Source organism: Paralichthys olivaceus, chromosome 17 (genome assembly GCF_024713975.1).
Source record: "Paralichthys olivaceus isolate ysfri-2021 chromosome 17, ASM2471397v2, whole genome shotgun sequence".
NCBI lineage: Eukaryota > Metazoa > Chordata > Actinopteri > Pleuronectiformes > Paralichthyidae > Paralichthys > Paralichthys olivaceus.
In genome coordinates this window covers 20,949,006-20,976,936 of record NC_091109.1, presented here as the reverse complement: position 1 = coordinate 20,976,936, position 27,931 = coordinate 20,949,006, and the positions used below count along the sequence as shown (strand labels likewise).

Here is a 27,931-nt window from a genome sequence, read left to right as displayed (position 1 = left end):
ACGATAAGAAAAGATTTTAAAGAGGTCAGTCAAGTCCAAAGATTCAGTCCAGTCAGAGACAATGTTCAGTTTGTCTTTTTCTTATGCCACCAGGAATCAGAAGATATTTGTTCAGGAGTTTTTATTTAGATGACAGTCATTTGAAAAATAACAACACTCTGTATTCTACCAGGTAAACATGACAATATATACAACTCTATAAAAAAACTATGATGACAGCAGCAAGATTGAATGTTTTCTTACAGCTGTCACTGATTTCTAACCAAGTTTAAAACAGTTACCAGGCTGGACTACAGATGAATCACCACAATGCTCTGGATAAGTGGATCAATGTGTGTATTGATCTCCAGATGTGACATTAGAACAGCTGCGGATGGAAAATGCAGATTAAGTTTTAAATTACTCTTCGTTCGACAGAGTTCTTATTTATTCTCCACAAATGACCTGCTCAGACTAATGGTCGCCGCGCTTCTTCTGCATGGCTAACATCAGTTCTGACATCAAGTCCCCACCTCCTCCTCCTCCTCCTTCTCCATGCAGCGATGGTGTAGTCCTCTTTGGTGGAGGAGGAGGCCTCTTCTTCAATGATCCAGAAGACTGCGCTGCTCCTCTTGGGGCAGCGGTAGGAGCAGAGGGTGGAGGAGGAGGAGGTGGTGGAGGAGGAGGAGCCCCAGCCCCTGTGAACACTGGCTGAGGTGGAGGAGGTGGTAAAAAGCTTGGGTCGGGTGGTGGAGGAGGCATAGACTGGTCCATGCCCCTGAAACAGGGTGGTGACGGTGAGAGTGATTTCATTGACGCAGGAGGAGGAGGTGGCAATGAACCAAAGGACCGAGGAGGGGATGGGAGGGATTTCGCTGACAGAGGAGGAGGTGGCAATGAACCAAAGGACCGAGGAGGGGATGGGAGGGATTTCGCTGACAGAGGAGGAGGAGGAAGTGGCATTGAACCAGAGGATGGAGGAGGAGGTGGCATTGAACCAAAGGATGGATGAGGAGATGGGAGGGATTTCACTGACATTGGAGGAGGAGGAGGTGGGAGGAAGTCTGGTGGTGCCTCTGAGGAGTCGTCGACAGGCGGAGGCAGGGGCGGAGGAGGAAGGTCCATTGCAGGTGGAGGTGGAGGGAAGTTGGTTGGTAGTTGTCGCTGGGGCAGGGCGGGTTTCGAGGCAGCTAAAGGAGGCGGTGGAGGAGGGAATGATGGGTCCAGAGGTGGCGGAGGAAAAAACCCGCCTGATGGTGGAGGAAGAGGAGGTGGAGGTGGGATGCTTCCAAAGTCCTGAGGATAAATGTGAGATTATTTTTCAATTAAACGTTTATCGTGTAAATTGACAAGGTGACAGAAAAACAGCAAATACATTTGCAAAGCTGAAACCAGAAAATATTGATTATCATACACACACACATTATATATATATATTTATATATATATATATATATATATAAATCAAATGATTGAAACAATTAAATTAGCAAAATAAAATTGCCAAAATCGAATGACTTCTTTCACGTCCCAGCCTTCCACCAAGTTTCAGGTTGAAAACACAACCTCCTTAATGAGGTAACGAGGAGTGGCTCACCTCGGATGCAGGTCCTGGTTCGGGTTTGGGAGCGTGACCGTTTGCCTGACTCTGTGACTTGGCTGGAAGAAGAGAATTTTGCACGAGTGAACGTAATGAACAAGAAAAAAACATAGCAGTGTTACTAACACATCTGGGTCGTGTCACTGATCGCGTGTCGCTCTACCTCTGATGGTGGGCGAGGGCGTCGATGGATTGGAGCTGGAGGGAGTGCTGCGGTTCATCCACACAGAGTTGACAGCTGCCTTCTTCTCTGCCGTTTTAAAGTTCTCATACAGAGACTTGCCGTACTGGAAGTGTGAGGAACACAGATCGTGACCTTCGTGACTTCTGCTTGAGTTTATGTTGTTATTGAAAGCACGGTTGTTCAAGTTTACCTTTGCAATCCGTATTCCAGTCACCCACAGATTCATGCTCCAGGCGTCATCGCAGCACAGGTACTTGATGTACTGAGAGTCCTTCTGGATCTGAGGATGCTACACAGACAAATCCACACAACAAACATGGTAAAGAACAAGTTTACCATTTTAAAACAGCAGCTTTTTGATACTCATGTGTCTGACTGCAACTATTTGCTGCCGTTTGTCAGTCTGATGATCGTCAACTGAACATATTTGGAGTTTTCACTGTTATCGGGACAAGACAAGCAATTTAAAGATGTCACCTTGGCCTGTGGGAATATGTGACAGTCTGTCAGGCGGCGAATTATCTCTATTTACTGACACTTGATGGACGAAACGATTAATCCTGAAAATGATTACTACTTGCAGCCACAGCAGAGTTATGTATAGGATACATTACGTGTATTCTGTTATCATGATTTAATATGTTTTAATTAAGGATTGCTTTGACCTGTTTTTACATTTTGGAGATAGAGATGAAATGTATGTATTTATTTACATATTTTCCACAGATCCCTCCAGAAGTATTTAATCTAACAAAGCCACATGATACATTTACATCCTTCTATCAAAGTATGAAACACCAAAGTAGCGTCTGGGGGGACAAAAAGTATTATGACACCATTGTACAGTTTCAAAACTGCACTGTACCATATTCAGTTTAAGACGCAATGTGTTGTATTTCATTAGTGCACAGGGAAACAAAATCTATTGACTCTGCCTAAGGGCTTAAACCAACTCAATAAAATGTTTTTAATTATTCTATTACTCCTCGATGATCTTAAGGATATCACAAGGTGCCACAAGGGGGCAGAGTGAGTCTAGAGTCAAGAGTGTTAAATAGATTTTAATTTCCTGTTATTTGAAATAATCCAGTCAGTATCAGTGAAGACAAACAGAGAGGGAGAGGCAGAAAACAGAATCTCACACAGTCGTATCTTCACGTGCACTTTTATCTTGCTTGCATCAGGAGCAATAAGAGTTTTGAGTTTTTCTGCTCACGTCATCTTTGTTGGTTTTATCCGAGAAAAGTGATTCCAAAAGTATTTCTTCTATGTCGTGGACTTTAAAAGGACTTAGAGTCAAATGTTGAATTCCCTCATGACGTCAGGATATCAGTTGTAGATAATGAGGACGGTTTCTCAGTATAACTGTTAAATGCTGAAGCTTAAATTGCAGCAGTTTCCGTCAGCTCGTAAACACCACCCATGTAATGTCTCCAAACGCCCTAACACCCTAATTTAACATCAGTTATCATCATATCACATTCATACAGTCTGCAGTTTGTTCTGTACGAGGCCTGAACTGTGAGGACAAGAACCCGCGTGAAACCTATAGTTTTCCAACACGTCCACGCCGACAGTCCCTTGTTCCTTTGCCCTTGGACAAACAGCACCTTTTCCTCCTCCCTCCGTCTAAAACCTTGAGGGCTGTTTCTTTCACCGGTGGGCAATTCAGTTTCTTTGCCTCTCTAAGCTCTTTTCACTTTGATCCTCACCATCTACTCTAATGGTATCTGCTGATTCTAGTGTTTCCCAGATGAGATAGGGGAAAGGAAAGAAGGCAGACTTTCACATCCCTTTAAAACTGACCCACCAACCCATCTAATTCTTTCCTTTATTTCCACATCAGCACTTCTCACTCTCAAACGAGCGCTGTACGTCCCATCGTTGTTAATATTCTCAGTTTTGAAGTACTCTTAATTAAATGCAAAGTGCTTTTACTGTAACTTTTTTTTACATTAAATCTCATCTAGCTCACCACTTCTTCACTCAACTCTTTTCACTTCTTCAAACTAAACTATTTATTGCTTTTCACGTTTCCAGTATAGCATTACCATCTTCTGCTTCGTTATTCTGTGTTAACCATCGTAGCAGGGACCAGTGAACCAGTAATAAACCACGGTTTGTGTTTGATAGCAGAGTTTAGGGAAGTTGCTGCTTCTCTGTAAAATAATTCCACAGTGAAACGTGTGACTGGTTTTGACTAATGGATAAAACATATTTTCAGCTTACCTTCAGAACAAAGCAGAAGTCCGTTGGGGCCTTGTATTTGGTCTTGAAGTCTTTGCCGTAGTAGACATTTATGTTGTCAAACTGTTGAAAGCAAACAAGGTCACGGGACGACTGAAAAAGAAATAAAAAGAAGGATCGCATTACATCAGGGATCTGTAGCATCTCTGGGTTTGGTTTTCGTGTCGACTGAATTGAATATCTGCAGTACAGATGCAGTAGTAATACACTGTGTGGAGGTGTGTATGGGAGTAGTAGCTGCTAAGACATCTGAGATATACAGCGAGTGAATGTACTATCCAGCAGGGAGTACAAGATGTAGTTATATTCAGCCGTGCATGAAGCGAGAGCGGGGTTGATAAAGTAGAAATACAAAACTCTACATCTTCGTAGGACAATGAATGAACAAACTGCTCTTACATTTCATCAGTGTTTCATTTGAAATTGCAAAAAAAAAAAATGTCCACATGTGCAGGATTTCGATCTCCATCATGAATGAATGTTTCAGAGAACCAGTGGATGTGGTGTTTGGTCTTTTGTCTTTTGACCCCTGACCTTGGTCTTCCCTTTGGGCACATAATAAATCCCAGAGGCCCTCAGCTGGAAGAGCCGCTGCTTCCAGGACTTCTTTCCATCCTCTCTGAGGTGCAGCACCCCCTCCAGGTCGGGCACGATGATGGACGTCCTGCAGAAATTCTCCTGTGGACGTGAAGATGGGATGAAAGAGGAGGTGAAGAGGAGAAAATTAGCACCCCCTGGGAAGACTGCCTTCACCGGTGAGTTTGTGTGCATGTTTCTTTACCTCTATTAATATCTCCTTGTCTTTGTCCTTTATTTCTTTGAGGGCTTTCTTATCCTTTTTCCAAAGATAAAAGTTCTGCAGGAGTAAAACGTAAAGTACATAAATGAGTGCGACTGATGGCTATTAGAAGTTTTTAACATGTCAGCATTAGAAACTGGAGCATATCTTTTTGTGAGAAATGTTTAAACAGCTATTGAACACAAACGTTGGTGCACATATTCAAATCCTCCTGAAGAGGAACTGTGTTACCGTCAGCCTCCGCTTCACTGTGTATGGTGTAAACATCGACATTTTTAAAGTGTTATAGTAAAGTCACTTTAGTTAAAAGAGCTAAACGCCAAAGTGACTTCTAAACTACTGGAGCAGGTTCACTTGAGCATTTAACTCAAAGAGGTAAACGCTCTCTAGCTCAAGTTGCCAAAATGTAATTACGGAAACATGTTCACATTAACATTTAGCACAAACAGCTGCTGTGCCTCAGTGCAGACTCATGGTTTTGCACATTAGAATATCTGTGTTCCTTCACACAGTCATTGAAATACCCGATTTTTGTGAATCACTGACAACCACTGACACAAATCGACAACAGAACAACACAAACCATGGGATTTATAAACATTAACAGACATATTAAACAAAGTTAAACTCTCTGGTTGAGACACAGTGAAACCAGCATCCTCACGCTGGAAGCCTGAGCCTGACGCAGCAGCTTTTAAAGGCACCTCAGTTCCCTGGTCAGGTGCAGCTCATGATGCCTGATTGGTTGAACGAGAGAGGAGCGACAGGGGAGAGGAGATAAAGACACAAACGGGGGACGCATACAGGGACACATAACAAGCACTTGGCTTCAGAAGTTGTAGCTGGTGAGAACAGCACATATTTGAAACTCAGTGCTTCCAAACCCTGATTCTTTGTCCCTGTGTTACTCTGCGAGTTTGATTTCAAATCAGTTTGGGCCTAAATCTTTCCATCGCCAAAGTTGAAGCTGTAAATTGAAAGGGACATTCTGTATAAAATAGATCTGTCTTGTGTTGGAGGATGTGGAAGACATGATGGAGTGTTTTAAATATGAGAATGTCTCACCAGGTTTCCAGACCGGTTATTTGTCTCTGCCAACAGACCAAGTCCATTAAATACCCTGAGATTATTAATGGATCCGTTATATCAACAAACATGACGGAATCTCTCCGTCTTTTCCCAGAAGCTGTTTTGTCTGATATATTATAGCGAGGACATAAATGTAAGAGGTCATCCTGCGTGGAGCAAACACATCTCATAATAAACAAGCAGTGAAAAGAGCCAGACGGCGCTGAGCTGAAACAACGTGGAGAGAGATTTGCACAAATCAAGGCCAAGAATAATGAACTAGCCAGTGCTATACTTTAGAGATATCACATGCACATCCCCTCCGATCACTCAGTACGCAAGCTACAATATGTAATGACCTGAAAGTGTTGATATGTGCAATAAGGGGACAAACCTGTGGGTTTTTGAAAACCTCAAATTTTTCCCCACGCTCTTTGAAGAGGATTTTGTTTTCGGTGTCCCTCGCCCATGCTAGGAGCGGGTCCACGAGGTTCTCATGGTCTTCAAATGTCCGTTCTGCAAAAAGAAATCAAACTAAATGTCAGTAAAGTCATTATGATAGGATCCGTATCATTGCCTTGACGCCATATTGTTTAAAACCTATATGAATATCACATATTTTAAATTAACCTAATTGCACATGTGTTAGTCGACAGAGAAAATGATCCAATAGAAATGTTTGCAATCCAGTGTCAGTGTAATTGTTGATGGTTCCATTAATGCTAAACATATAGGCTGCAAGCGGCTGTGTCGAAGTACTCGTGTAGAAATACAAGTTTTATTAGTATTTTTAAGTATCTTTAGGTGTTGGCGTTGTTTTTATCAATGTAGTATAAGTTTTGTGTAAAACTTCTGCAAAGTGATATTCAGTAACACTGTCAACAAGTCACATCTTCACTACAGGACAAAAAACTCTTCAAATAAGAATTTTGTCATTAAATGATTTAGTTTCTCCATCAACACTCGTAGTGCACGTGACGATTTTATTGTGAGACAACTGGATTTCTGCTTTGGAAGCAGTTTGTGCCCGATAGGAAAATAAAAGAATTTGGTTGAGGTTCAGGAACTGCAGCAATACTGTAGTTCTGCTTTTGTTCCTGAGAAATGACAAGCCTCATTCGCATGACCATGAATGATCACTTGTTTGAGTGATGATAACAAAAGTTATTTCAGACGCCATAAAGACAAAAGACCAGTGGTGTCACTGTCACGGCCGAGGGTCTTAAAGTGGGAATACTCGAATGAAGTACATCTAAATTTGACTTTGCACGTACGTTCAGTACTGTACTGCCTGTATTCGCTCTGTGATCAGCCGTAAAAAACTTTTTTCTGCAAGATAAAACACGACTTCCTCTACTCTGACATTTGGAAAAATACAAATACCTCCAGTTTGTCTCAGAATGAGTCAAAATAGTTGAAACCAGAATCTCTTTAATCTCACTTGACATTCTCTGTTTTAGCTTTGCACTGCGTGTGGACATACTTCACTCTGCCACAAAATCTTTAACTCAGCTGAGCCTGGTTCCAAGTCACAGCTGTGGAATTGTCCATTTCAAATGGGCCGAATTAAGGAAGGGATCGATAAAATACAACCCTCCCCATTTGCTGGAAGAACTTTAAATGGCACCGAAGCTCGAAAACACATTAAAAGTACTTTCCATCTCCTCCTCTGCCCACCCACACAATCGGTGCCATAGATCTCAATCGTGTACCGGGCATTTGACTGGAGTTTAGCCACGCTCCCCAATTACAGGTTTCCAGCCGAGGCAGAGGTAGGCATTAAATAAATTGCTGCCAGTGTTCCAGTTCATAGTTTGACTATTACAATCATTAAATGGATGGTGTGACTTTTCTGCTGGAGTGAGTTATTAGGGGTAAAACTCCCTTTGAAGTCCATTAACCACACAGTGTGTCGCGGCGCTGGAGTGGATGGCGAACACGTGGCTGGATCAAGATTTGTTTGATGCTGTCGAGGTCCGTGGGTGTTTACTACGCTCCGAGAGCCCTGGACTTTTTTTTTTTATTGATTAAAACACACATTGAACGATGAATGAACAGTTTCCATTGTGAAGCTGCTCAGTTAGTCAGAGATGACCCTGTCCGTGATGCCTCTGAGTCAAGTTACACACACAAAAGGATTTAAAGTTAGATCTGTGTCTCGGACATTATTCGTTTAAAAATAAACCGTGTTGACTAGAGGGAAACACTCATTTCCTCATTTGTTTTTGCACAGGCAGCTTTGAGATCTATCTACAGCACTGATTGGACTCCTACAGTGTTTAATTGTGCATTCACACTCTCGTCGGAAGGTCCCATTTCCCAAACTGTAAAGTCGGTGTTCCGACTATACGTTGTGTTCATGCGCCCAATGAGGAAAAATCCTGGATACTTTACACAAAAGGTTTTTGTTTGTGTAATAGAATTCATATACATCCACGCCTCTTAATAATATTTGCTTGTTTTATTAGTTGAGGCGGAACTTCAAGTGAATTTTCGTCTGATTATTCAGACACCGTGAGGATACAGCACAGGAGCCCTCTGTCATAAACAGTATTACAGACTCAGTCCATCCAAAAGGTAAATCTGTAAATGTTTTCTGTGAAAAGATATTTAATCAGACAGATAATCTATGTTATTGTCATAATAACCAAAACTGTCAATGTATTTATCCGCTACTGAAAATAACAAATATGAAAACTGAGTCAGAGCTCAGATGTTTTAGGAAATGAAACTTATAGCACGTAACTGTGAATTTATTTCTACTTTCATTGGAGTCGTGCACAGACAGATTAGGGAAGTTTTGCAAAATGAATTAACGCATTCCTTGGTTTTAGTCAGATTTAGTTAAAATAAGAAAAAAGCCCAATATTTCTTGGCTTATCCTCTAATTTAGTGCGTCACAGTTTAACTTAGCTGCATATAAAATTACTTGAATATAATTTTTAAGCAAAACAACATTGGCTTAAGTTCTGTCGCTCGCAAAGGTTAATGATTTTACCACCAGTGTTTCATTAAAACCCTTTCACCATGGAGCACAATGACCCCTTGTCTGTGACATATAAGACTGTTTCTTTAAAAAAAAGAAATGAATTCAGCTCTGCAACAATTTGATGAAGTTGTTAGAAAACAGAGAAACCAGATGGTAATGAACGGCTGCAGAATCTGAGGCCGGCAGCTGAAGTAAATATAGCACCGAGCGCTCAGACAGAGGATTGAGATCATAAGGCTCCCATTTCCACATGACAGGGAGGATGACTGACAGTGTCCGACGCAACAAATTAAACCCACCTGTCTACACTGTACGCATGTGTGTGTGTGACAGAGGGAGTGATAGAGAGACTGCAGGAAAGAGAGGAGGGGGGAGATGAATGGGAGAAAGATCAGTGTTTCATTGTGAGCTCGCTGCAGTGTGGCCGTCATGCCAATAAAAACACAGTCCATCATCTGGACCAGGATGAAAAATCCCCGCCTGTACATTCAGTGTGTGTGTGTGTGTGTGTGTGTGTGTGTGTGTGTGTGTGTGTGTGTGTGTGTGTGTGTGTGTGTGTGTGTGTGTGTGTGTGTGTGTGTGTGTGTGTGTGTGTGTTAGCTGACAGTTCAGATAAAAACACATTGAGGGCTTATGTTGTTAAAGCTGAAATCTACCGCTGCTGTGTTTTTCTTGTTCTGTTGATATATCTGCTGCTCAGTTAGTGCTTATTGCTGTAGCGCTCCTGCACTATATTACCCAGAAATCACTTCCCATCAAAGCAGTGTCCCCGGTCTGAAGACATCTTTCCGTCAGTAAAATAATGTTGGTAGTTCTGAGCAGATTTATCTCAAACTAATCCTGGAATTGCATCACGTTCTGTTCCTCTTTTATTTCCTCACCTGAAAATATTTAACCACAGAATGAGTCTGGTGCTACATCAGCCGGTGGCAGCACGTTTACAGCCGTGGTGATTGTTGATAGATTTATCATTGGTCATAAAGCCTCCTCAGCCTGTGTGCTATTGTTACCTCCCAGGTTAAAAACCCAGTCGTGCCCCTGCACAGAATCACTATATATTTACTGCGGTAACTCACCGAGCTGCAGTTCGGGGTTTGTCTCGCACAAGCTCCAGTCCACGTTACAGTCGCAGTGAGTCTTCTCAAACATGTTGTCCAGAACCTCCCTGACGGTCTGCCGTTCATCCACCATCAGGGTTTTAGAGCTGCCGTCGTTCATCAGCACCTTCACCACCAACTGTCCGGAAAACATTTGAATTCAAACAAATGCAATATTAGAAATTGCTCATATAATGGCTATTTATTCATATGTATATTTATCAATCAATATAACAATCACATCATTTGTATTTATTAACATGTGCATTTAGGTTCCTTATTTATTTTCTTACTGATCTTAAATTCCCCTTTCTTTTGGTTCCTACCTGCTCTTGTTTACGGGGACGATTGTGAAGTGTCAGAGATAATTAATAAGAAAGTTCCAGTCACAACATGAGGTTTTGTGTGTCTGTGTGAGTGCAGTTAAAAGTTGTGTGTGCAGCAGCAGCAGCAGCAGTTCTCTCTGCAGTGACGCATCGAATCCACACACATGCAACTTGTTTATTTTCCAGTTAAATTACAGGATACAAACACTAAATAGCTGTTTCTGCCTGTTAATGTTAGTTCCACCGGAGGAGGCCGACCACTGCCACTTGTGTCTCAATGGCACTTTCGTACTTCCAGCTCCTCCCAAGCTGAAATTAATTTTGCTCTGGAGCAGACCAGCGCTTTCCTCACGGGCTCATATGGCTTCACACTTCCTCTCATCTGGAGACAAATCCAGATTTGGAGGGTTTAGCAGTTTCACAGAACCAAGGTCAGCCAGTCGCTCGCATTGTGCCAAAAAAATGTGAGTTTTCAGAGATGTTATCGCAGGAGGGTTTAGAGCGTTAGCCCACATGTTCCTCCGTCTCGACCTCGCCTTCAACACAATATGGTTTTGGAGTTTGGTTGAATAAACTTTCACTGGATGGCAAATTATTCTTTACCGTACTTCCTCATGCAAGGTATCTTCAAAAATACATGAGCCATGGGAAACCAGTGGTTTCCCTGAAACTTGAAAAAATAACGTTCTGCCCAAACCACCGAGAGTGCACCTTGCTCTTCTGTGTCAAACAGCTGGGACAGATGTTCCTCTGAAAGCTGCAGGTTTTTTTTGCCGTTTCCGTTTAGATTTTATATAATTTATATCTTTCCTTATATCTTAAGGAAACAGGCCACTAGGATGGTTCCACCTGCACCAAGAGAGGAAGTCTAAAACACCTTATCTATCATAACATCCATGAAAAAATACAGACCCTGAGGTGAAGCTTTGCATTTTAAAACATGTTTCCATTTTTGTGTGCTGCTTTGAAAATTTGAGAGTGACCACATATCACCCACAGAGGAAACTGTGCAGTTCAGCAAGACATTGGTTCCTTGAACGTCGTCACCATTTACTGCGATTTATGGTTTGTTTTCAAAAGCACAAACAGCCGAGCTATGTTTGAACATTACGTCTTTTACAGTGAAGTCCTCGTAGCCGTAAGTCAAAATCTCTTTTAAGTTTATTGTTGGCAGCGGATGTTGATATTGGTCATCTTACCTTTTTCACTTTAGCCTCCTTGAGCTTCTCGAGAGCGAGTTTGATTTTGTCTGCTTTCATCTGCGCCTCGATTTCCTCCTAAATAAGACAATAGCATTTAATGAGACAGATGAATTATAGTGAAGAATAGATTTTCAATTGCATTTCCTCCAATCTAAGATTGCCTTACATTAGCTGGTAGATGCATTTTGTTTTGGGACTCAAGCCATGCTTAGCTCTTTATGCTAAGCTAACCACATTGCTTGCTTATACCTTTACATTTATTGCACAGACGTATCAGTCTTCTCATCTAACTCTCAGTAGTAAAATTAATGAGAATTATTTGCAAATTTGGAAGTACTGCTTTGAATCCATAAAAAGTGTTTCGGGTAAACGAGGAGCAAAATCTGGCGTCTCCATTTCTGTGGCCGTAGCATCTCAGTCCTGCTCAGGAGACGCTTCCCATTCTCATTAGTTTCATTCAAGAATTTAATTTGTAAATTCACAATAACTGGATTAAGCAGGGACCACACGTCAGGTGTGGTTTTAGATTTTAAAAAATCCTGCCCACAGCGCAGTTTAAATGAAGTTGTACGGCTCGACCTAACAATGACGCATTCACTGCCTCAGCACAGCTGGTGCTTTTACTTCAGGAGGATGAGGTAACAAATCTCTGCTAAAGCAATAAGCTCCTGTCTGGTTTCACCCCCCTGAACACTTCCACATCTTACCTCCCCTATTCCAACCTGAGGTATTGATCCTGTTTCTCTTTCCTGCCTCGTGTTTGATCTGTTCCAGACGGTTTCACCTCAGATACTAACTGTAACAGATGCCTCAGCCCAGGAACAACTTCGTCATGATCTCACCGCCCAACTGCTGTAAGAGCAATACCACTCTTAGCGGTTCCACAAAGATGAAAAGGACCAGAAATATATACGCTGGGTTTTGTAATACTGTCTTGTCACGAATGGCTTAGACAGCACTTCGTCATCAGTAACTATTCCCTCTTCCTCATATAAGCAGTATAGCAACGCAGAGAAGTTTTCTTTTTTCAGATTTGTTCTGAAATACTTTTATTATTATGAAAAACCTTGATAAAACTCTCACTTCCTAAATGTTTGACCAGCTACAGGCTGTATAGAGGTTAAAATATATTAACAGAAGTTACTGTTATCACGCTGAAAGACTGTGACCGCACCGACACACACCTTTGTAGGCTTTGCAGCCTGAGGGGGCGGAGGTGGTAGAGGGGAGGTGGCCGAGGTGCTAACATTGCTGCTTGTGCTGCTCGCTGGAGATGCTGGTGAAACTGGCGACGCATGAGAGCTCAGGCCTTTGAGCGGCAGATCCGCTGGTTGCGGCGACGGCACCGTCAGACCTTGTATCTCTGCTGCGAGTTTCTCTTCTGTCGCATTGAGATCAGCGACCAAATCAGCCATCAGCGCATCCAGATCATTATCCTCCAGTTCATGGAGAGACTCTGGTGTTAGAAGCAGAAACAGTTTAGTAAAAAAAAAAACTCAAGTGTGTATATTTAAGAACAAAGAATACTTCTGCTGTTACAGTAACAGTTTTAGGTGTAATTGGGTTTCTTCTAAACACTTAGAACTTTCTTTTTCATTTACAAGTTCCTTTTTTTGTTTTGTTTTGATGAAGTAATGCAATAACTCCATTACGCATTCATCTTCCCTTGTCTTCTGTTTGCAATAAACGTTGCTGGTACTATTAGGCAGAGCTAAACAATTGCTGTGCTTATTCATTGAGTGAATTACTAACTAACCATGATTAAACCAGAATTTATAATTTGGTGATCCCGTAACATTTCATCTACATCATTATAAACCACATTCTCAGTTTCCTGTTTTATTTTGTGAGTCTGTAGCTTTATTTCCTGTCTTTGTCCTGTTTCCCTCCCTCGTTATTGTCTGCACCTGCTCCTCATGTGTTTCACCTGTGTTCAATCATCCCTGTGGATATAAGTCTCTGTGCTTCGGTTTGTCTTTTGCTGTCGTGTTCCCAGAGTCTTTGTTTCTAATGTTCTTTTCAGTTTAGCTGTTCTGCAGTTGTTTCTGGTTTCTAGTGTTTTTCTGTTGACTTTGTTTTCTTTTGTTTTTTGTTCTTTTGTTCTTTTGTAGTTTATGCTTTATTTTACTGGCTCCTCTGTTTGGGTCTGACACGTACAGCATTGTTTAAAGTGATGCCCGACTCTGCAGCAACAGTCACTCTGAGTTTTTACACTTATTACGCTCTCAGATGGGCCTTTTTCATAGTAGTGACCTTCATTTTCAACTTCCTAAAACTGATATTAGATATGTGATAGATCCTCATACAATGAGTGGGTGTTATAGGAAACGTGTTGCAGAAGTACAACACCCTGCTCTTTGTGGTGTTTCTTCACTCATGGCGGACAAAGTGTTAAGTCACCATTCAGGTCGGTGAAGCCGATTGAGAAGTTGACTTCCTTGTTAGTGGGGGGGGGAGGCTCGGGAGGTCCTGCCTCCTGTTCCAGGCTCTGCAGGAAACAATGAACAAGGCGGTGTGTTTATAAGAGTATGAATATAATGTCTGTACAACACGCACTGGACCCCGAGAGGCTCAGAGAGTTAATGCACAACACATTCTGAGTTCACTGAAACATAAACAGTCCCCAAATATCATACGAGAAAGTACAACATTTACACTTTTAATGTTACATCTGTTTCCAGGTATGACACCTAACGGGGCTTCTGTGTGATATGAACTGGACCTCATCCCCCGGGGAAGTGATTTTAAAATGACTGGTGGCCCGGAAAACAACATCAAAGTGATCAGCAGGGCTTTCCACTCAGAAAGAAATGTGTAATCTCGTGCTGGCTCATGCGTTTGCCATTTGACCTCCCCTCTAAAAGAAAATGTAATTTATGGTTGTTAGATGACCACAAAGAGTTCCCCCCCGCTGTGTCTGTTGTGCTTGCCAGTCTAGAGTGTCCCGGTGATCGATGGTGGGTTTTAGTGGGTTTGTCATATGTCTTTGAGGGAGAAAAGTCTATTTAAGGTATTGGAATTAACCCTGGGAAGTCTGCAGAAAATGTGCAGCAGTTAAGATGTGGCCCTGTATAATTCCTTTCAGGCACAAATTGTATTTTAGTTGTTCAAACAAAGAGCATCTGATGCACTTAGCAAAAAAAAAGGGGGTTTTCTTTGCAGAAGAAATGCTGAAATTCTGCCTGAAATATTTGAATAACATATTTCTGACAGGAAGTGATACTGAAAAAGTAAATGTACGTTCCCGCCAAAAGTAAATATAGGATTCTGAATCATCTATTCTGTAATATTCACTTTAAATTAATGAGTTCTATTTTCTATTTAATTCAAATAAAAAATGTAAATGTATTTAACAGTAAGTCATGATAAATACTAAACATGTTAGATAAATAAGATTACACAGTTGTCATGGGAACTGGTTGAGCTTACCTGAGTGAGGAGGTCCATCTCCCCCAGCAGGTCACTGAACATGGCGTCAATGTCGTCCATCTGGTCGAAGCAACAACAGAAATGTCAGACACAGAAAAAGCTCAGAGATCAGACTCTTTTCTCATGCAGCTATTAGAGCACAGTGTTTATCAATAGACTGTAGCGATTGGTGCAATTGATTGGATTCGGTTGTCGTGACAAGTGATGGTGAAGGAATGTATGGAATGAAGAGGTGAATCCATTTGCATGGAGACGTGAATGTTAAAAATGCAGCGGGTGGCTTGTGGTAGAAACACAGTACTGCTGCTGCTTTACTTTGAAATGCGTGCGATTGTAATCTGTGCCCCGAGGCTCTGCTTTCCTGAAACATCTCCAGCCAAGATCGAACGGAGAAAACTTTGAATGCATAACTTGCAGGCGTGTGTTTTTTTTTTTTCTTCTGTTTTGCTGGATCTTGTCACATCTTGTAAGCTGAACTGGGGAAGGGAATATTATTTCATTTTCTCAGAGCGTCAGGAATAAAATGTACAGTATTATTTATGGATCTGGGCCTATTTCTGTAGTTGTCTTCATCAAACCATCGTACTAATTGAATTTTGACATCTTCTAACCTTCCCTCTTCTGAATGCTGCAAGTTACAGGTTATTTTAAGCCACACATTGAGTCCCATGATGACATTAACATGCTGAATGTTTGCACAAACACTGCATAATTACAATTATTGCATTAAATCTAACAAAACGAATTATTTTCTAAAGCTTAATGCAACAATAAAATTCAAAACTCAGACATGTGAGGGTAATATCAGCATCATCAAGGTTCATTATTTCAATTTGGCGGCACAACACACTGAGGGACAACAATAGTAGCCGTGTTATCTCTGAAAACAACTCCTGGAGATTCACTCAAGGTTTCCTTCTTAGATTATGTGAGTAATCTGTCTCTCATGTAACATTTGAAGCCTCATTTCTCAAAGCAAATGTTATGATGGGCGAGAATATGCAGTCAAAACAGAGTCCCTGTTTTCTTACAGTGGAACATAAGCAGTAGTAGTCGGGAGCGTGACTTCAGTGAAGGTGTGAGCGGGAGTTCAGTCAGTGTCAGTATTAGATGGGGAGCAACTGTGCACGCTCCACCTTCATCATCCTCCTGTAGGATTGTGATGGTGAGTTTACGCAGAGCAGGTAAAGACAACTGCCCGGTGAACATGAAGGTCTCACCTTGTACCGGTGCTTCTGCAGCTGTTACTGGACTTTACTGGACAACTTTTGATTCACGATCGTACAAAAATCAATTTCCTTCTGATTGACTTTGCTAACTTGGACCTGTCAGAACCAAAATAACTTTGGAACTACAAAAGAAAATTTAGTTTTTTGTATAGTACCTCTCAACAACAAGGTTATTCAATGCAGTACAATACATATGAAAAGTGGAAGGTTGGCACACTGATTTAACATTCATGTGTTCATATGCTTTATGAAATTGAACAGAGTTGCGTTCAGGTTTGTTTTGGAAAGAGTTTTTTTTTGTAATGCTGTTCATGCTCGTTCAGACATGTTTGAATAACTCTTCACGTTTTGTTTTTTTTTTGCTGCTATGATACATTAGATATGAAAAATATTATCTTTAACAAAGTGGCTGCACATGATTCTCAGTGTGGACTCATGTGCAGTAAACTGTAAGATCCAGCAACAGAAGAGAGAGAAACGCTTTGCAAGAATTTAATCAAAAGACACCCGAGGCAAAAACCTTCGGTCACAGTGTGGAGACGAGTGTGACTGAAGCTGTTCCAGGCCAGAGCTCAGAGGCTGTTGTGACATGATGTTTCCCATTTGAATGTGAAATGGATCAATATTGTTCCGACTAACAGATGACGTCTGCATGTGTGGTTGAATGTGATGATATAACACAACTCTGTGATGTGTACGAACGTCTTGGTGTCAAGCCTTAATTTCCATGTGACATATTCATGAGTGGGTTTCGTACTCTTTGAGCTTGTGCGCCTCCACCCTTTTTACACAGATGCTTTACACTTTGGGAGGAAGTGGTGAAGCGTAAACTTCCTGCCAATGTGCTATGTTGAAATCGAGCAGGAAATGATGACATGAGCCACTTCCAAACTTAACGTAAGGGTTTTACCTAACTGGTATAACGTCACATTTTAATTTAACTGGTTTAATTGTGGTTCATAGATTGATCAAGGAATGTTTCTCTTTTCAGAGAAGGAGAAAAATGCCTGTATGCTTTTAGAGTCCAAATACATTAAACTGAGCTCTTTCAACCCTCATGTGGCAAAGAGAAGTCGGAGGGGATCAGTATTTCATTTGGTCAGATCTTGAAAACTGCCTCATCTCATCTCGTCACCGAACTCTCAGCAAGAGAGAGAGGGAACAAGCTAATTTCTCCAAAAGTCCGACCATGTTCATAAAAACATGAATAAAACTCTTCAACATCTTTGGCACAAGAAATCGGGTTTGACAGAGATCTGTTGCAAAATCATTCAAAAGATTCTTATCAGGAACTTCGGAGAACGTCTTAGTTGGAAGTGGAACACTGGCATGACTAATGCTATCTGACAGAAATATATTGATGCATCCAGTTCTCTAAAGGGCCACACTTTGTTGGACAGGATTTTCTAGCAATAGCTGCAGTGCACAACAATTTTCATGGACGTGAACTTATGATTCACATTATTTTTGGATGAAGAAATACTTTCACTAAAGAGTTTCACTGCCTTTTTGCAGAAACGGCCCTGAGAATATGTGATTTGTCAGCATTTTTAAATATTATTGGAAACACTCAGGCATGAATACTGGCAACTCTCCAGACTCGCACGACGCATTGTGAGAACACACCACATACTTCTGGTATTCGCTGAAATTAAAGTCTGGACATATACAGTATATATATATATGCAAGTGCATTCCTCCAGAAAACAGTTTCCCCTCCTCCCTCCTAAATAAGCTCAAATATATGTCTCGGCCTTTTTTTATAAGCCTGCACATGCATAAGTCAAGAAAATGGAAACCAGACAATAACACAAGGCAAAGAGTGTTTGACATAATGTAGTGAAACTCCTTCTTTCACTCAGATTGAGAAACTGTACTCTCATGCAGATGTGTTTACAGAACTGGTCGAACGCTACCGTGAAGAAGAGAAGTCAGGGACTCTGAAACAAAGTGCTGGAGGGGATAAAAATCCTCAAATCATAACTGGCATTTAACAATACACAAGATCATATCTGAGATTGCTGAAGAGGGTTTGTCTTAGAATCAAACTGGGCCGTTAAAAACACAAGACCTACAGTAACTGAGTAACAGGGATATGTACTTTTTTTAGTGCAAATGAGTCAAATAGTCCATAGGAGTCATTGGACAGTGTGTATAAACATGTACTGAGGTGTTTTATTGCTTGACGACGCTCCAAAACAAGAAAAAAACACCATCAACTAAGTGGTTTTAAGTCCATCCTTTGAATCAGACATGTTCTGTGATACACCATGTAAGTGATTCAGTGTGTTCCTCTGTGATTACGTCTCATCTCAGAAGCCAAATGTACAAAATGTTCCAATCATCAGTGACAAACTGACAGCACTGCGAGCTTTAAAAATAAGAGGCCAGGCCTATCGGTTTCTCGTGGTCATTGAGTCATGTCGCAGTCTGACATTAGAGCTGGCTCCACCCTGTTGGACCGTAGACAGGAACACAGATGAACTAACACCCGTCTTGTCATCTTGAAATACGCCTAATGTATTTTTTATTTGTGGTACAGCAAACTAATTTAGATTTATCTCACCAGAACAAAAAGATCGTAGAAAACTACCATGACAGTTTTTGGACATTTTTTTGATCCTGGTTTGACAACTTTTTTTTGAAAAAGGAAGCTTTAGAATCATTAAATCTGACAGAATGCCTCGGATGTTCAGCCACAACAAACACTAACTGACATATCTGCATATCTGCTGTGACTGAGGCAGGGAAACAAATGCTCTGTTTGACAGCGCCATCAACTGAAAACAACAAACCATCGTACACAGAGTAGTCAGAGTCAGGAAAGCAGCTCTGGGTGTTCACCGTTAACTGAAGGTACAGATTAACAGAGCCGGGACTCACCTCTGCAGATTGTTTTAATCCTTGTTACTCCAGTTAGTTTCAAGATAACCGCTTCATGGACCGAATATTACCCTGTGATGAAGCTCTACACCAGTAAAAAGCAGTTACATGCAGGGTGTGCTGATTTGGATTGCATCTGGCTCTCTGACTGTTGATTTTCTTCCTGCTCAATGCGGAAGTTCAGGTCTAGACCTGTCACTGCATTCTTGCAAAGAGCCTCCACACTTTCACAACAGTCTTGTCAGGGCAGCGCTAGGCTGCCACCCCCCCCCCCCCCCACCTCACAGTGCTTCTTATCTGCACTGCAACTGTTTCAGTCTCACCAGGAGAAAACTCTCATTCACGACCATGTCGGTGATTGACAACCGCTTGAGCAGATGATTGAGTGTGTGGAGAGAAATGAAATAGTATTGGTGAGATTTGAAGGGAACGCTGACTCAGCACGGAGAATGTGACGGGCCTCGGTTAATAATTCACCTCATAGAAACTGATTTACTGCAGGTCTGTGGACAGGAGTGGTCATGTGGCACGTCACAGCGCTGACGGATACCAGAGCAGAAATAAAGCACACATCTTCCGTGCAATTAAAAAATGTACAACCTTCTGGTCTTGAAATCAGGAAGGAATATCTTAAGACACTGGTGTGGTGCAACAAGGTCATTTATCTTCAAGGGGGGGGGGGGGGCCAAGGAAAGTCAAGCTGTCAAGGTATGAATAGCCTCCAGCTCTTATCTGGCCATGCAGACACAGATAGCTGTATTTATTTGCATTTCTCCTTGAGTCAACCTGGGAGGCCAAGAATCAAGATTTCACATCTCTTTGTGATCTTCCTTCAGCTCACAGGGCCTTGGTGTGCAGCTCAAATCAACAACATGTCAAAATATTAGGAAACTGAGGGAATAATTAGCATTATGATGCCCTATGATGCTGATTCCGTCATTTTCCAGGAAAACATTAGTCTCTGTCTGCATTATTTCACTATTAATAGCACTTCTGTGTCCTATTTTGCCTCAAGACACCCTCAGCTCCGAGGGGAAAGGCCGACCACTCTCTCTCTGTGTTGAAATCCTGTCATCATACAGCGAAGTTGAGCTCCATGGGGGGGAAACCAAATAACCTTGAATGCGTTGGAGAGCCTTTCATGACTCGTGATGCATTAAACAAACACTCCATGTGTCCCGACCGCCCTCATTTCCTCCCTCTCTCAGGGGTTGACAAACACATGGACACCAAAAGGATCAGAGACCAGAGAATCTCCCAAACACGAGCACGCTGGTGCCTCAGAGAACATTTCTCAAGTGCGGGGTGATTTTCTTTTTTTTTTTTTTCCGCTTTGTTGTGTCTTTGCAGCCGCGCTTCACTGCATCTGAGGGTGGTCCAACAGAGGGGCACTGATGTTGTTATCCAACATGTGTCACAGCACACAGTCAAGAAACTGAGTGTTATTTTTAGTCACCTTAATACAACGAAGTAGGAACTGGTTGCAAAGCCAAGACCTTTCTTAACAAAGAGCAGTCTGTTAGATTTAAGAAAAAAATTACAAACCCCAGATGTTAAGGTGAGAGATGTACCAGAGGGCATATTTTTAAATCATTATTCTCTGTCATGTTGAATCTGAGCGCTCCAACACACCCTCTAAACACCTTCCCTGGGCTCGGGCACAGAGAAGAAAATGGGGTGATAATGACAAAACCAGTGGGCACCTTGCAAAACGATAGAGCGTTAGGTAAATGTAATACTGCAGAGGACAAACTGTCACTCTGATGATGTGAAAAGTGGGAGTGTTGCAGTGCCCTCTGTTTGTACTCTGCTGTACTGTACATGCCAAACACCATTGAACTCTATGGGTGGTGTGGAGCAGCTCAGACCGGCCGCAGTGCTTTTTTTATTTTTTTTTTTTGCGGTGAAATAATCCACGCTGCTCTTTTGCACCAGAAGAATAACGACCAATTAACTGGATGTTTTTGTACGTATGCAGCTGATTCCTCAGAGCCCCTCCGCTCTCTTTGGCAGCACTTATTTACCAACAGTTTCCAGAAAACAAGAAAACTGAGGTTTGTTTTGTTTAACAGGAGTGAAACTTCAATGTGGAAAAGAAAGTTAATGGAAATAATGAGAGATCATAAAATGTCAACATTAAGGGAAATCCACGTCAAATACAATGAGTCAAAGTTCAAATTGTGAGATAAGAAATGTCAAAGCTCTGAGATTCAAAACAAGATGAATCATGTTTTTGATATTATGATGAAACGAGTTTGTAAAAGTTGGAGGATAATCAAAGTAAATGGGAGGAAATAGATGTCATCATTTCAACTTTTCTGTACTTGGCAGTAATTGACTCCCTACCTGACCTCCACATTTTCAAACAGACATTTACAACATAATCTGCCAAACTACCCCACACATCAGCCTCAGATAACCCCCCCACCGGACCTGAGGTTGGAAACACTGAGATGAGATTTATTAGGAGAAAGCAGCTGCGGATTTCACATTCCTGACTTCTGCCACAAGTCCCTTCAACAAAAGTTTGACCTTTGTTGGCTTTGTCTATAACGAGGGCAGCTCGGTGTTGACAAGGCCTGTATAACATGGAGAATACAGGGTTGAGGACCAGCAGCTGTCTCAACAATCACTTTCTTTTTGGGAGGAAGGAGAGTCAACAGTGAGGGAAATGAAAAGTGACAGTCAGGAAAGTACGGAAGAGAATTAGAGCAAAAGTGAAGAGTGGTGGGCGTAAGAAACTAAATGACAAGAAAATTAAGGTGAAATGTTGAGAATAAACTTGAAATTTCAAAGAAAAAAAATGAATTTTATCAATAATTCAATGTTTTTTATTCAATTATTTAGAAAACACCAAAGTTTTTGGACGTTTTTCTTGACATTTAGAATTTATTCTTTGACATTTAGAATTAATTCTTTGACATTTCCACTTCCTTCATTTTTGGCATCACAACTTTATTTACAACATACAAGAAAATCTCCCCCTCCTGCAGTTGGATGTTTCTTCTATATGCTTCAATATTTCCAAAAAATGATGTCATTCTCAAACTGTTGACTTTATTCTGGAAATGCAAAAGAAAAATAAATCTGCCTCATTTATTCTTAGCATGACTCCAAAACTCTGCCATAAAGCATGACACTTTGAAAAGAGAACAGAGGGATCATTTGAAATAAATAAGTGTATTCTGTCTTTCTGTCTTCATGGGGAGGTCCTGTGTGGAGATGCAGGGAAGCTGAAGGGTTAATTCGGGGCTGGGGAAACCTGATGCTAATTAAGCTTTGGAATTCCTCATCCTGACAGTGCAGGAGCTCAGAGGCTCAGGAGGCAGCAGCAGTAATGTCCAATGTGTTTATTCCTCACTGACACTCAGGGAAGTCAGTCTCACCAAACCTGCAGCTGGAGGTGATGTCGTGTCAGGAGCTGCACATCAACTGAGATAAAGTTTGTTTTTTTATGATTAACTTCAGCTTTTTCCCAGATTTTCCATTTGGTTAACCAATAAGCTTAAACGTGCATTTTCTGCTTTTGCAGGTAGAGAAGGATTTTTTTCTCATGCAAACATGGTTTTACTAACATCAGTGCTGCTGCTCTCCTGGGTTTCGCTGCACAACACCGCGCAAGCTGCAGCAGATTTTTGCCGGGGGACGCACTGCTTCGGCGGGGACGCGAGCGATCCGAGACCGTGCACCGGAGAGCACTGTCCGGGGGGCAGATCCTCCAGGCAGCCGCGGCAATTCAACCCCACCACGCAGGGGAGAGCGGCGCAGATAGTGGCCAGCCAACATCACGCGTACCCGGGTTCTCCGAGAGCTGCGTCGCAAGCCTACCCGGCCGCGCAGCCTCTACGCGGGCGACACGGAAACATCAGCGGCGGAGGAGGAGGAGGTGGAGGCGCACGGATGAGAGCGCCCGAGGTCCTCCCTCTACCTGCAGGGTGCACGGACGCGGGCTGCGCCGCTCCTGTCAAGCAATTTCAACCCACTAACGACACCCGAGACTGCAGAGGGATCGAGTGCAGACTGCCCCCGAGGATCCGGCCAAAAGCTCGGGCGAAGTCCTGTGTGGGTGAGGGCTGTCTGGCCGCTTCAGAGGAGAGCGTCTCCAGCCAGCGTCCTCCCGTGCATCTGTCCGACAGAGCCGCGCAGTTCCTGGGAGACTTCCCGGAGTTTGGATATTCTTCGTCGGAACTTGGCGGCGCGCCTCTGGGTGTCCAGCTCACATGTGACATCAAGCCAGGTCTGCTATCTCCATCATCAGCATCATCTGTTGTGTGTAGACGATCTCAGGCTGATTTACTTTTTCCAAATGTCCAAAGAGGACACAAAGGAGTCAATCATCCAAAAAGTATTATTTTCACTGAATTTCCTTTAAATTCACCTCCTGCACTTTATTGGCTTTAACCTCCTCCACCTGTGATCAGCCGTGGGGGTTGTAAACCAAGGTAGGACTCTGTCGACCTTTAGAAGTCAATGTTATCTGCGGGGCATCTAGAGCAGCTCAACTGGAACAATGTCTCAAAGTCAATTGTCCAGAAAAGCTCTAGTTCTTTCATGTCGGCGGGGTCACTGGGTGTTCACACACTGGGGGCCAGCACCTCACTGAAATCAGACTTCTGCTACAGACTTAATCTCATTTAATCATTTCCTCCAGTTCACTGTTTAACAGCAAGTGTGTTCCCGTCTTTCACTCTGCATTATTTTCATCGCAGGCGAGAATGAAGTCCCCTCAGAGGACGCCCTCATCCTGCACCTCCAGCTGGCCAAGGGGCAGGAGAAGCTGGTGGAGGCCCTGCGCGCCCAGCAGGTGGTCATCCGCGACCTGCAGCAGAAGCTCGTGGACCAACAGGACGCCCTTCTGTCCCAGCAGCGCGAAATCCTGGAGCAGCAGCGGCGCATGTACGAGCAGATGGACGTGGTGAAGGCCCAGTACAGCCTCCTCTCGGACACCGTCAAACAGGTGTCCTTCCAGGGCCTGCAGGGCGAGCTGCAGAGCTACTTTGAGAGCCACTTGGCGGGGCTGCAGAGCCAGGCCCGCAGCCACCTGCAGAAGTCCTACGCCGTCCACAAAGTGGACATGGACACGAAGGTGATGGACGTGGTCGGGGAGGCGAATTTCCCTCAACCTCTGCTGGGATGCCCTTCGCCCTGCGGACCAGAGGAGTTCTGTGATTTTCAGAGGGACCCGCCTCAGTGTGAGAAATGCACTATGTGTCCACCTGGCTTCTTCCTCATCTCACAGTGCTCATCCACTGCAGACCGCATGTGCCAGGTACTGACCTCTCAGAGACTGAATGATTGATCCTTGTCTTCAATTTCAAACACAAACACAGAATGTCTACTTACAGCTTCAGAACTTAAGCAGATATTGGTATTGCAGGTTTTTGGAAAAGATTTTTTATTAATATCAGAATGTTTTCATGAAGATAAAATGAATCTGTATGAATTACAGGACAGAGACGAATGCCTTGAGCTACCAAACATTTGTGGGGAGCGAGTGAAGTGCCTGAACACCCCAGGTGAGTTTAAAACATGGCGCTGATGACAAACACAAGTTATTCTACGATCATGGACAGATTTTATCTTAGAATCCATTCACACCAGTTTATTTAAAACCAAAAGAATCTAAGTATTTTTCATCCACACAAAACAATCATATTTTCTCTCTGGCTCAGGAGGCTTCAGGTGTCTGGGGGTGTCTGAGAGGGAAGTGGAGCTGGGCATGTGCGGCCACGACTACTTCTACAACCAGGAGCTGCAGGAGTGCCAGGCCTGTTCGGACTGTGACGGAGAGCCTGTCTCTGTCCCGTGCACGGCCGTCAGCGACGCTGTGTGCAGCCAGAGTTCAGAGAGCCGACTCTCTCAGTCCTGGGCGGCGAACGTTGCAGTTCCGTCTGCTCGGACCACCGGCACCAACATCTTCCAGGGGCTTCAGCTGAACATCCGAGGGAAGGAGAGCAGCGATTTGCTTTCCAACGAAGCGGGGCAGGTGACCTTCCTGCAGCACGGCCTGGTGTGGTTGGATCATAACTTTGCATTAAAGCACAGCTGCAGGAACTTCCTCCAGGTTGGGATGAGGCTCAACGGCAGCCAGGAGGAGGAGGGTCAGGATCTCAGTGGCGTCCGCATCGAACAGCCCGATGGGAAGTACTTTCAGGGGGTGAGCGTCAGCAGCGGAGTCGAGGTTGAGCCTAATCACACCCTCACCCTCCTGCTGAAGAGTCCGAATCAACACTGCAACCAGAGCAAGGATCTTCATGTGTACGACGTCACCGCTCCCTCTTTGAGTCTCCTCTGGTTGTCTCATGATACCGGCGCTGTTGCCATGACAGCTCAGATGTCCCTGTTGGTCCACTACCAGACCAGCTACCGCCCGACGTTCCGTATGACCTCAGTGTCTGACCCGTACATGATCAGCCTGACCCACGACAGCCGCGGCGTGCGCTTCACAGAGAGCGGCGTGGTGAAGTTCATCCTCCAGCAGGCGCTGTACTCCATGGGCCACACCTGCATTCGAGAGGGTTTCTCCCTGATCGCTTACACTAACCGCAACGGGACGGGTGTGGAGGCGACGCAGGCCTTCAAGACAGGCGTCAACTACAGGGACACCTCCATCACCCTCTCTGGCGCCGTGAGCGTGGACAGGGGAGACACACTCAGCTTCGAGATCACGTCTCCCTCCCAGTGCAACATCCGTTATTTCGGGGACAGCACCGGCATCAGCATGCTGAGCCTCATCTGGATTCCTTCAGCTGTGTCGTCGGCTTTGACCGCTACCGTGTCCAGGACCGGTCTTCCCTTCGGAGCGGTGAGGAACAAACCGCTGCTGTTCCAGCAGATCAGCTCAGACACGCCGCAGGTTCACTTGGCCCGCTCAGGCGCGCCGAGCGGCCGGAAGAACTTTATATTCCACGAGAAAGGGACAGCGAACGTCGCGCTCAACCTGAAGCTGATCCACTCCTGTAACATAGTAAAACTCACGTTGCAGCAGGTGGCAGGCCCAGGTCAGAGTGGGCAGGCGGGTCCTGTGGCTCAGCAGGTGTCTGGATACATGCCTGAAGGCAGCGAGTGGGCCAGCATCGGGCTCAGGGCCTCATTTCAGGTGCAGAACGGCACAGCTGTGTACGTGACTCTGGACTGTATCCGTGGGCGTGTTAACCAGATAACACACGAGGGAGGCACTAACATCTCGATCCTCTGGGTGGCGGTGTGAAGCCTCCCGGAGCCTGAATGTCACTAAAACAGTTGGTCAAAGGAAAGAAAGACAGTTTTGCACATTATTGAATTGCAGAGCAGATTCAACAATTTACCAAATCCAGGAAAAATACTGGTTGATGAAAAACGTATTCCACATATTTTGTCATATTATTGTTTTAAATGTATATTTCATCTCTTTTTTTAGATTTTTATGGTGAAATGTTTTTTGTGTATGATTTAAATAAGTACTGCTTTTGCTTGAAGTACTTCGGCTGGTTGAGCAGTGACCAATTCTTTATTGAATGTCTAAGTGTGTGTGTGTGTGTGTGTACATCTGTGTGCACTGGTGCTTGTATAGTGTGTGTGTGTGTGTGTGTATGTGTGAGACACAGTGGCATGCCTACTTCTGCATATGTGTGTGAGTCTTTTGATATGTATATCCCTGCATACACTTAACATACATACTGTAAGTAACAAGCCTTTTTGTATTATATAATGAAGCAGTAGTAAAAGCAGTAGTTTGGTACTTTGGGAAATCTGTTTATTCATTTCCTGGTTGAGAGTAAAGCCGGAAATATACTTCAGTCACGTGTTCGCATCCCTACAACCAGACGTGTAAAATCAATGACGTCATGACAGAATAGACTTCTGCTGCCGTTCATGTGCGCATTGCATCTTTTGGATGTGTAGCGTTGACGTGCACAACCGACGCACAGATGCAGTCGTGATACGTGCGCGTAATTTAAAGCAAGTGTGTCTCCGGCCTCAGGGGATCGATACCACACTCCAATTAACTGGTGCTAATTTTTTTTACTTTGGGACAGAGTCAGGCCGCCCGTTTCTTTTCAGCATTTGTGCTAAGCTAAGCTAAAATGCTGCTCTTGACAGCTTCATCCCATCGTCCATTATCCGTACGGCTCATCCTTTGAGGCTCGTTGGAACTAATCCCAGCTTGAGATTGGAAAGGCGCGGTACACCCAGGACAGGTCGCCCGTCCATCACAGGGTTGATATACAAAAACAAACCACCACTCAGGCTCACAGAGAGTCTTCAGTTATGACCTGGTCGGCCACTGAGTTCAAACACAGGACCTTTTTTGCTGTGAGGCGACCGTGCTGACCTCTTTACCACTGTGCCACCCATTGCTTCGTATTTAGCGCACATGTGAGAGAGTGGTATCAAACATCATCGTCCAACTTTCTGCCAAAATGTGCACGTTTCCCAAAAGCTGAAGAGTTTTTCATGAACACAGTGTCATTAAATTTCAATGAGAGTTTTTGTACTTGATGTTTTTGATGATATTTATTTGCCTTTCATACAACAGGACTTTTGTATTGACTCTATTGAATGCTTATATTTGGTTTAGACGGTAACGCACTGAGTAGACAGTGTTGATATTCAAGTACCTGCAGTGACAGCCTCTGTCATACACTTATCTGCACAAGTATAACAGTATTATGGAAAGTGCAAACATCATACTTTGTGAAGAGCTGCCCATGCATATCCTCCCTAATTGCCTTTGTGTGTGTTCTGTCCTCTCAACAATTAGACATTAATAAGTGATTCGGGAAGCTGGCAGTGAAATTCTTCTGCTTTATTCTCACATCATTGTGTGTAATGAATTTCTTTGTTTGTGTTGCCGGGCTCTCTGCACATTGAAGCATGTATTCTCGTTCAGCACCAAATAAAATGTACACGTACTGTG

General features: G+C 43.3%; 2 protein-coding genes across 2 annotated transcripts; one reads left to right on the top strand and one right to left on the bottom strand.

Moving 5' to 3' along the window:
- Positions 1-104: 104 nt before the first annotated feature.
- apbb1ip (amyloid beta (A4) precursor protein-binding, family B, member 1 interacting protein) lies at positions 105-19,414 on the bottom strand. Its single transcript, XM_020103174.2, has 14 exons — positions 19,033-19,414; positions 14,921-14,980; positions 13,892-13,979; positions 12,676-12,947; positions 11,489-11,566; positions 9,943-10,102; positions 6,272-6,393; positions 4,792-4,866; positions 4,545-4,688; positions 3,993-4,103; positions 1,954-2,052; positions 1,743-1,866; positions 1,577-1,638; positions 105-1,275 (listed from the first exon to the last, which is right to left on the bottom strand). The coding sequence occupies exons 2-14, from the start codon at positions 14,978-14,980 to the stop codon at positions 454-456; spliced, it is 2,217 nt and encodes a 738-aa protein (XP_019958733.2). The 5' UTR covers positions 19,033-19,414; the 3' UTR covers positions 105-453.
- Positions 4,630-27,931, top strand: nell3 (NELL (neural EGFL like) family member 3). The gene is made up of 6 exons (XM_020103173.2): positions 4,630-4,765; positions 22,334-22,474; positions 22,565-23,269; positions 23,742-24,301; positions 24,482-24,548; positions 24,705-27,931. The coding sequence occupies exons 3-6, from the start codon at positions 22,594-22,596 to the stop codon at positions 26,240-26,242; spliced, it is 2,841 nt and encodes a 946-aa protein (XP_019958732.2). The 5' UTR covers positions 4,630-4,765; positions 22,334-22,474; positions 22,565-22,593; the 3' UTR covers positions 26,243-27,931.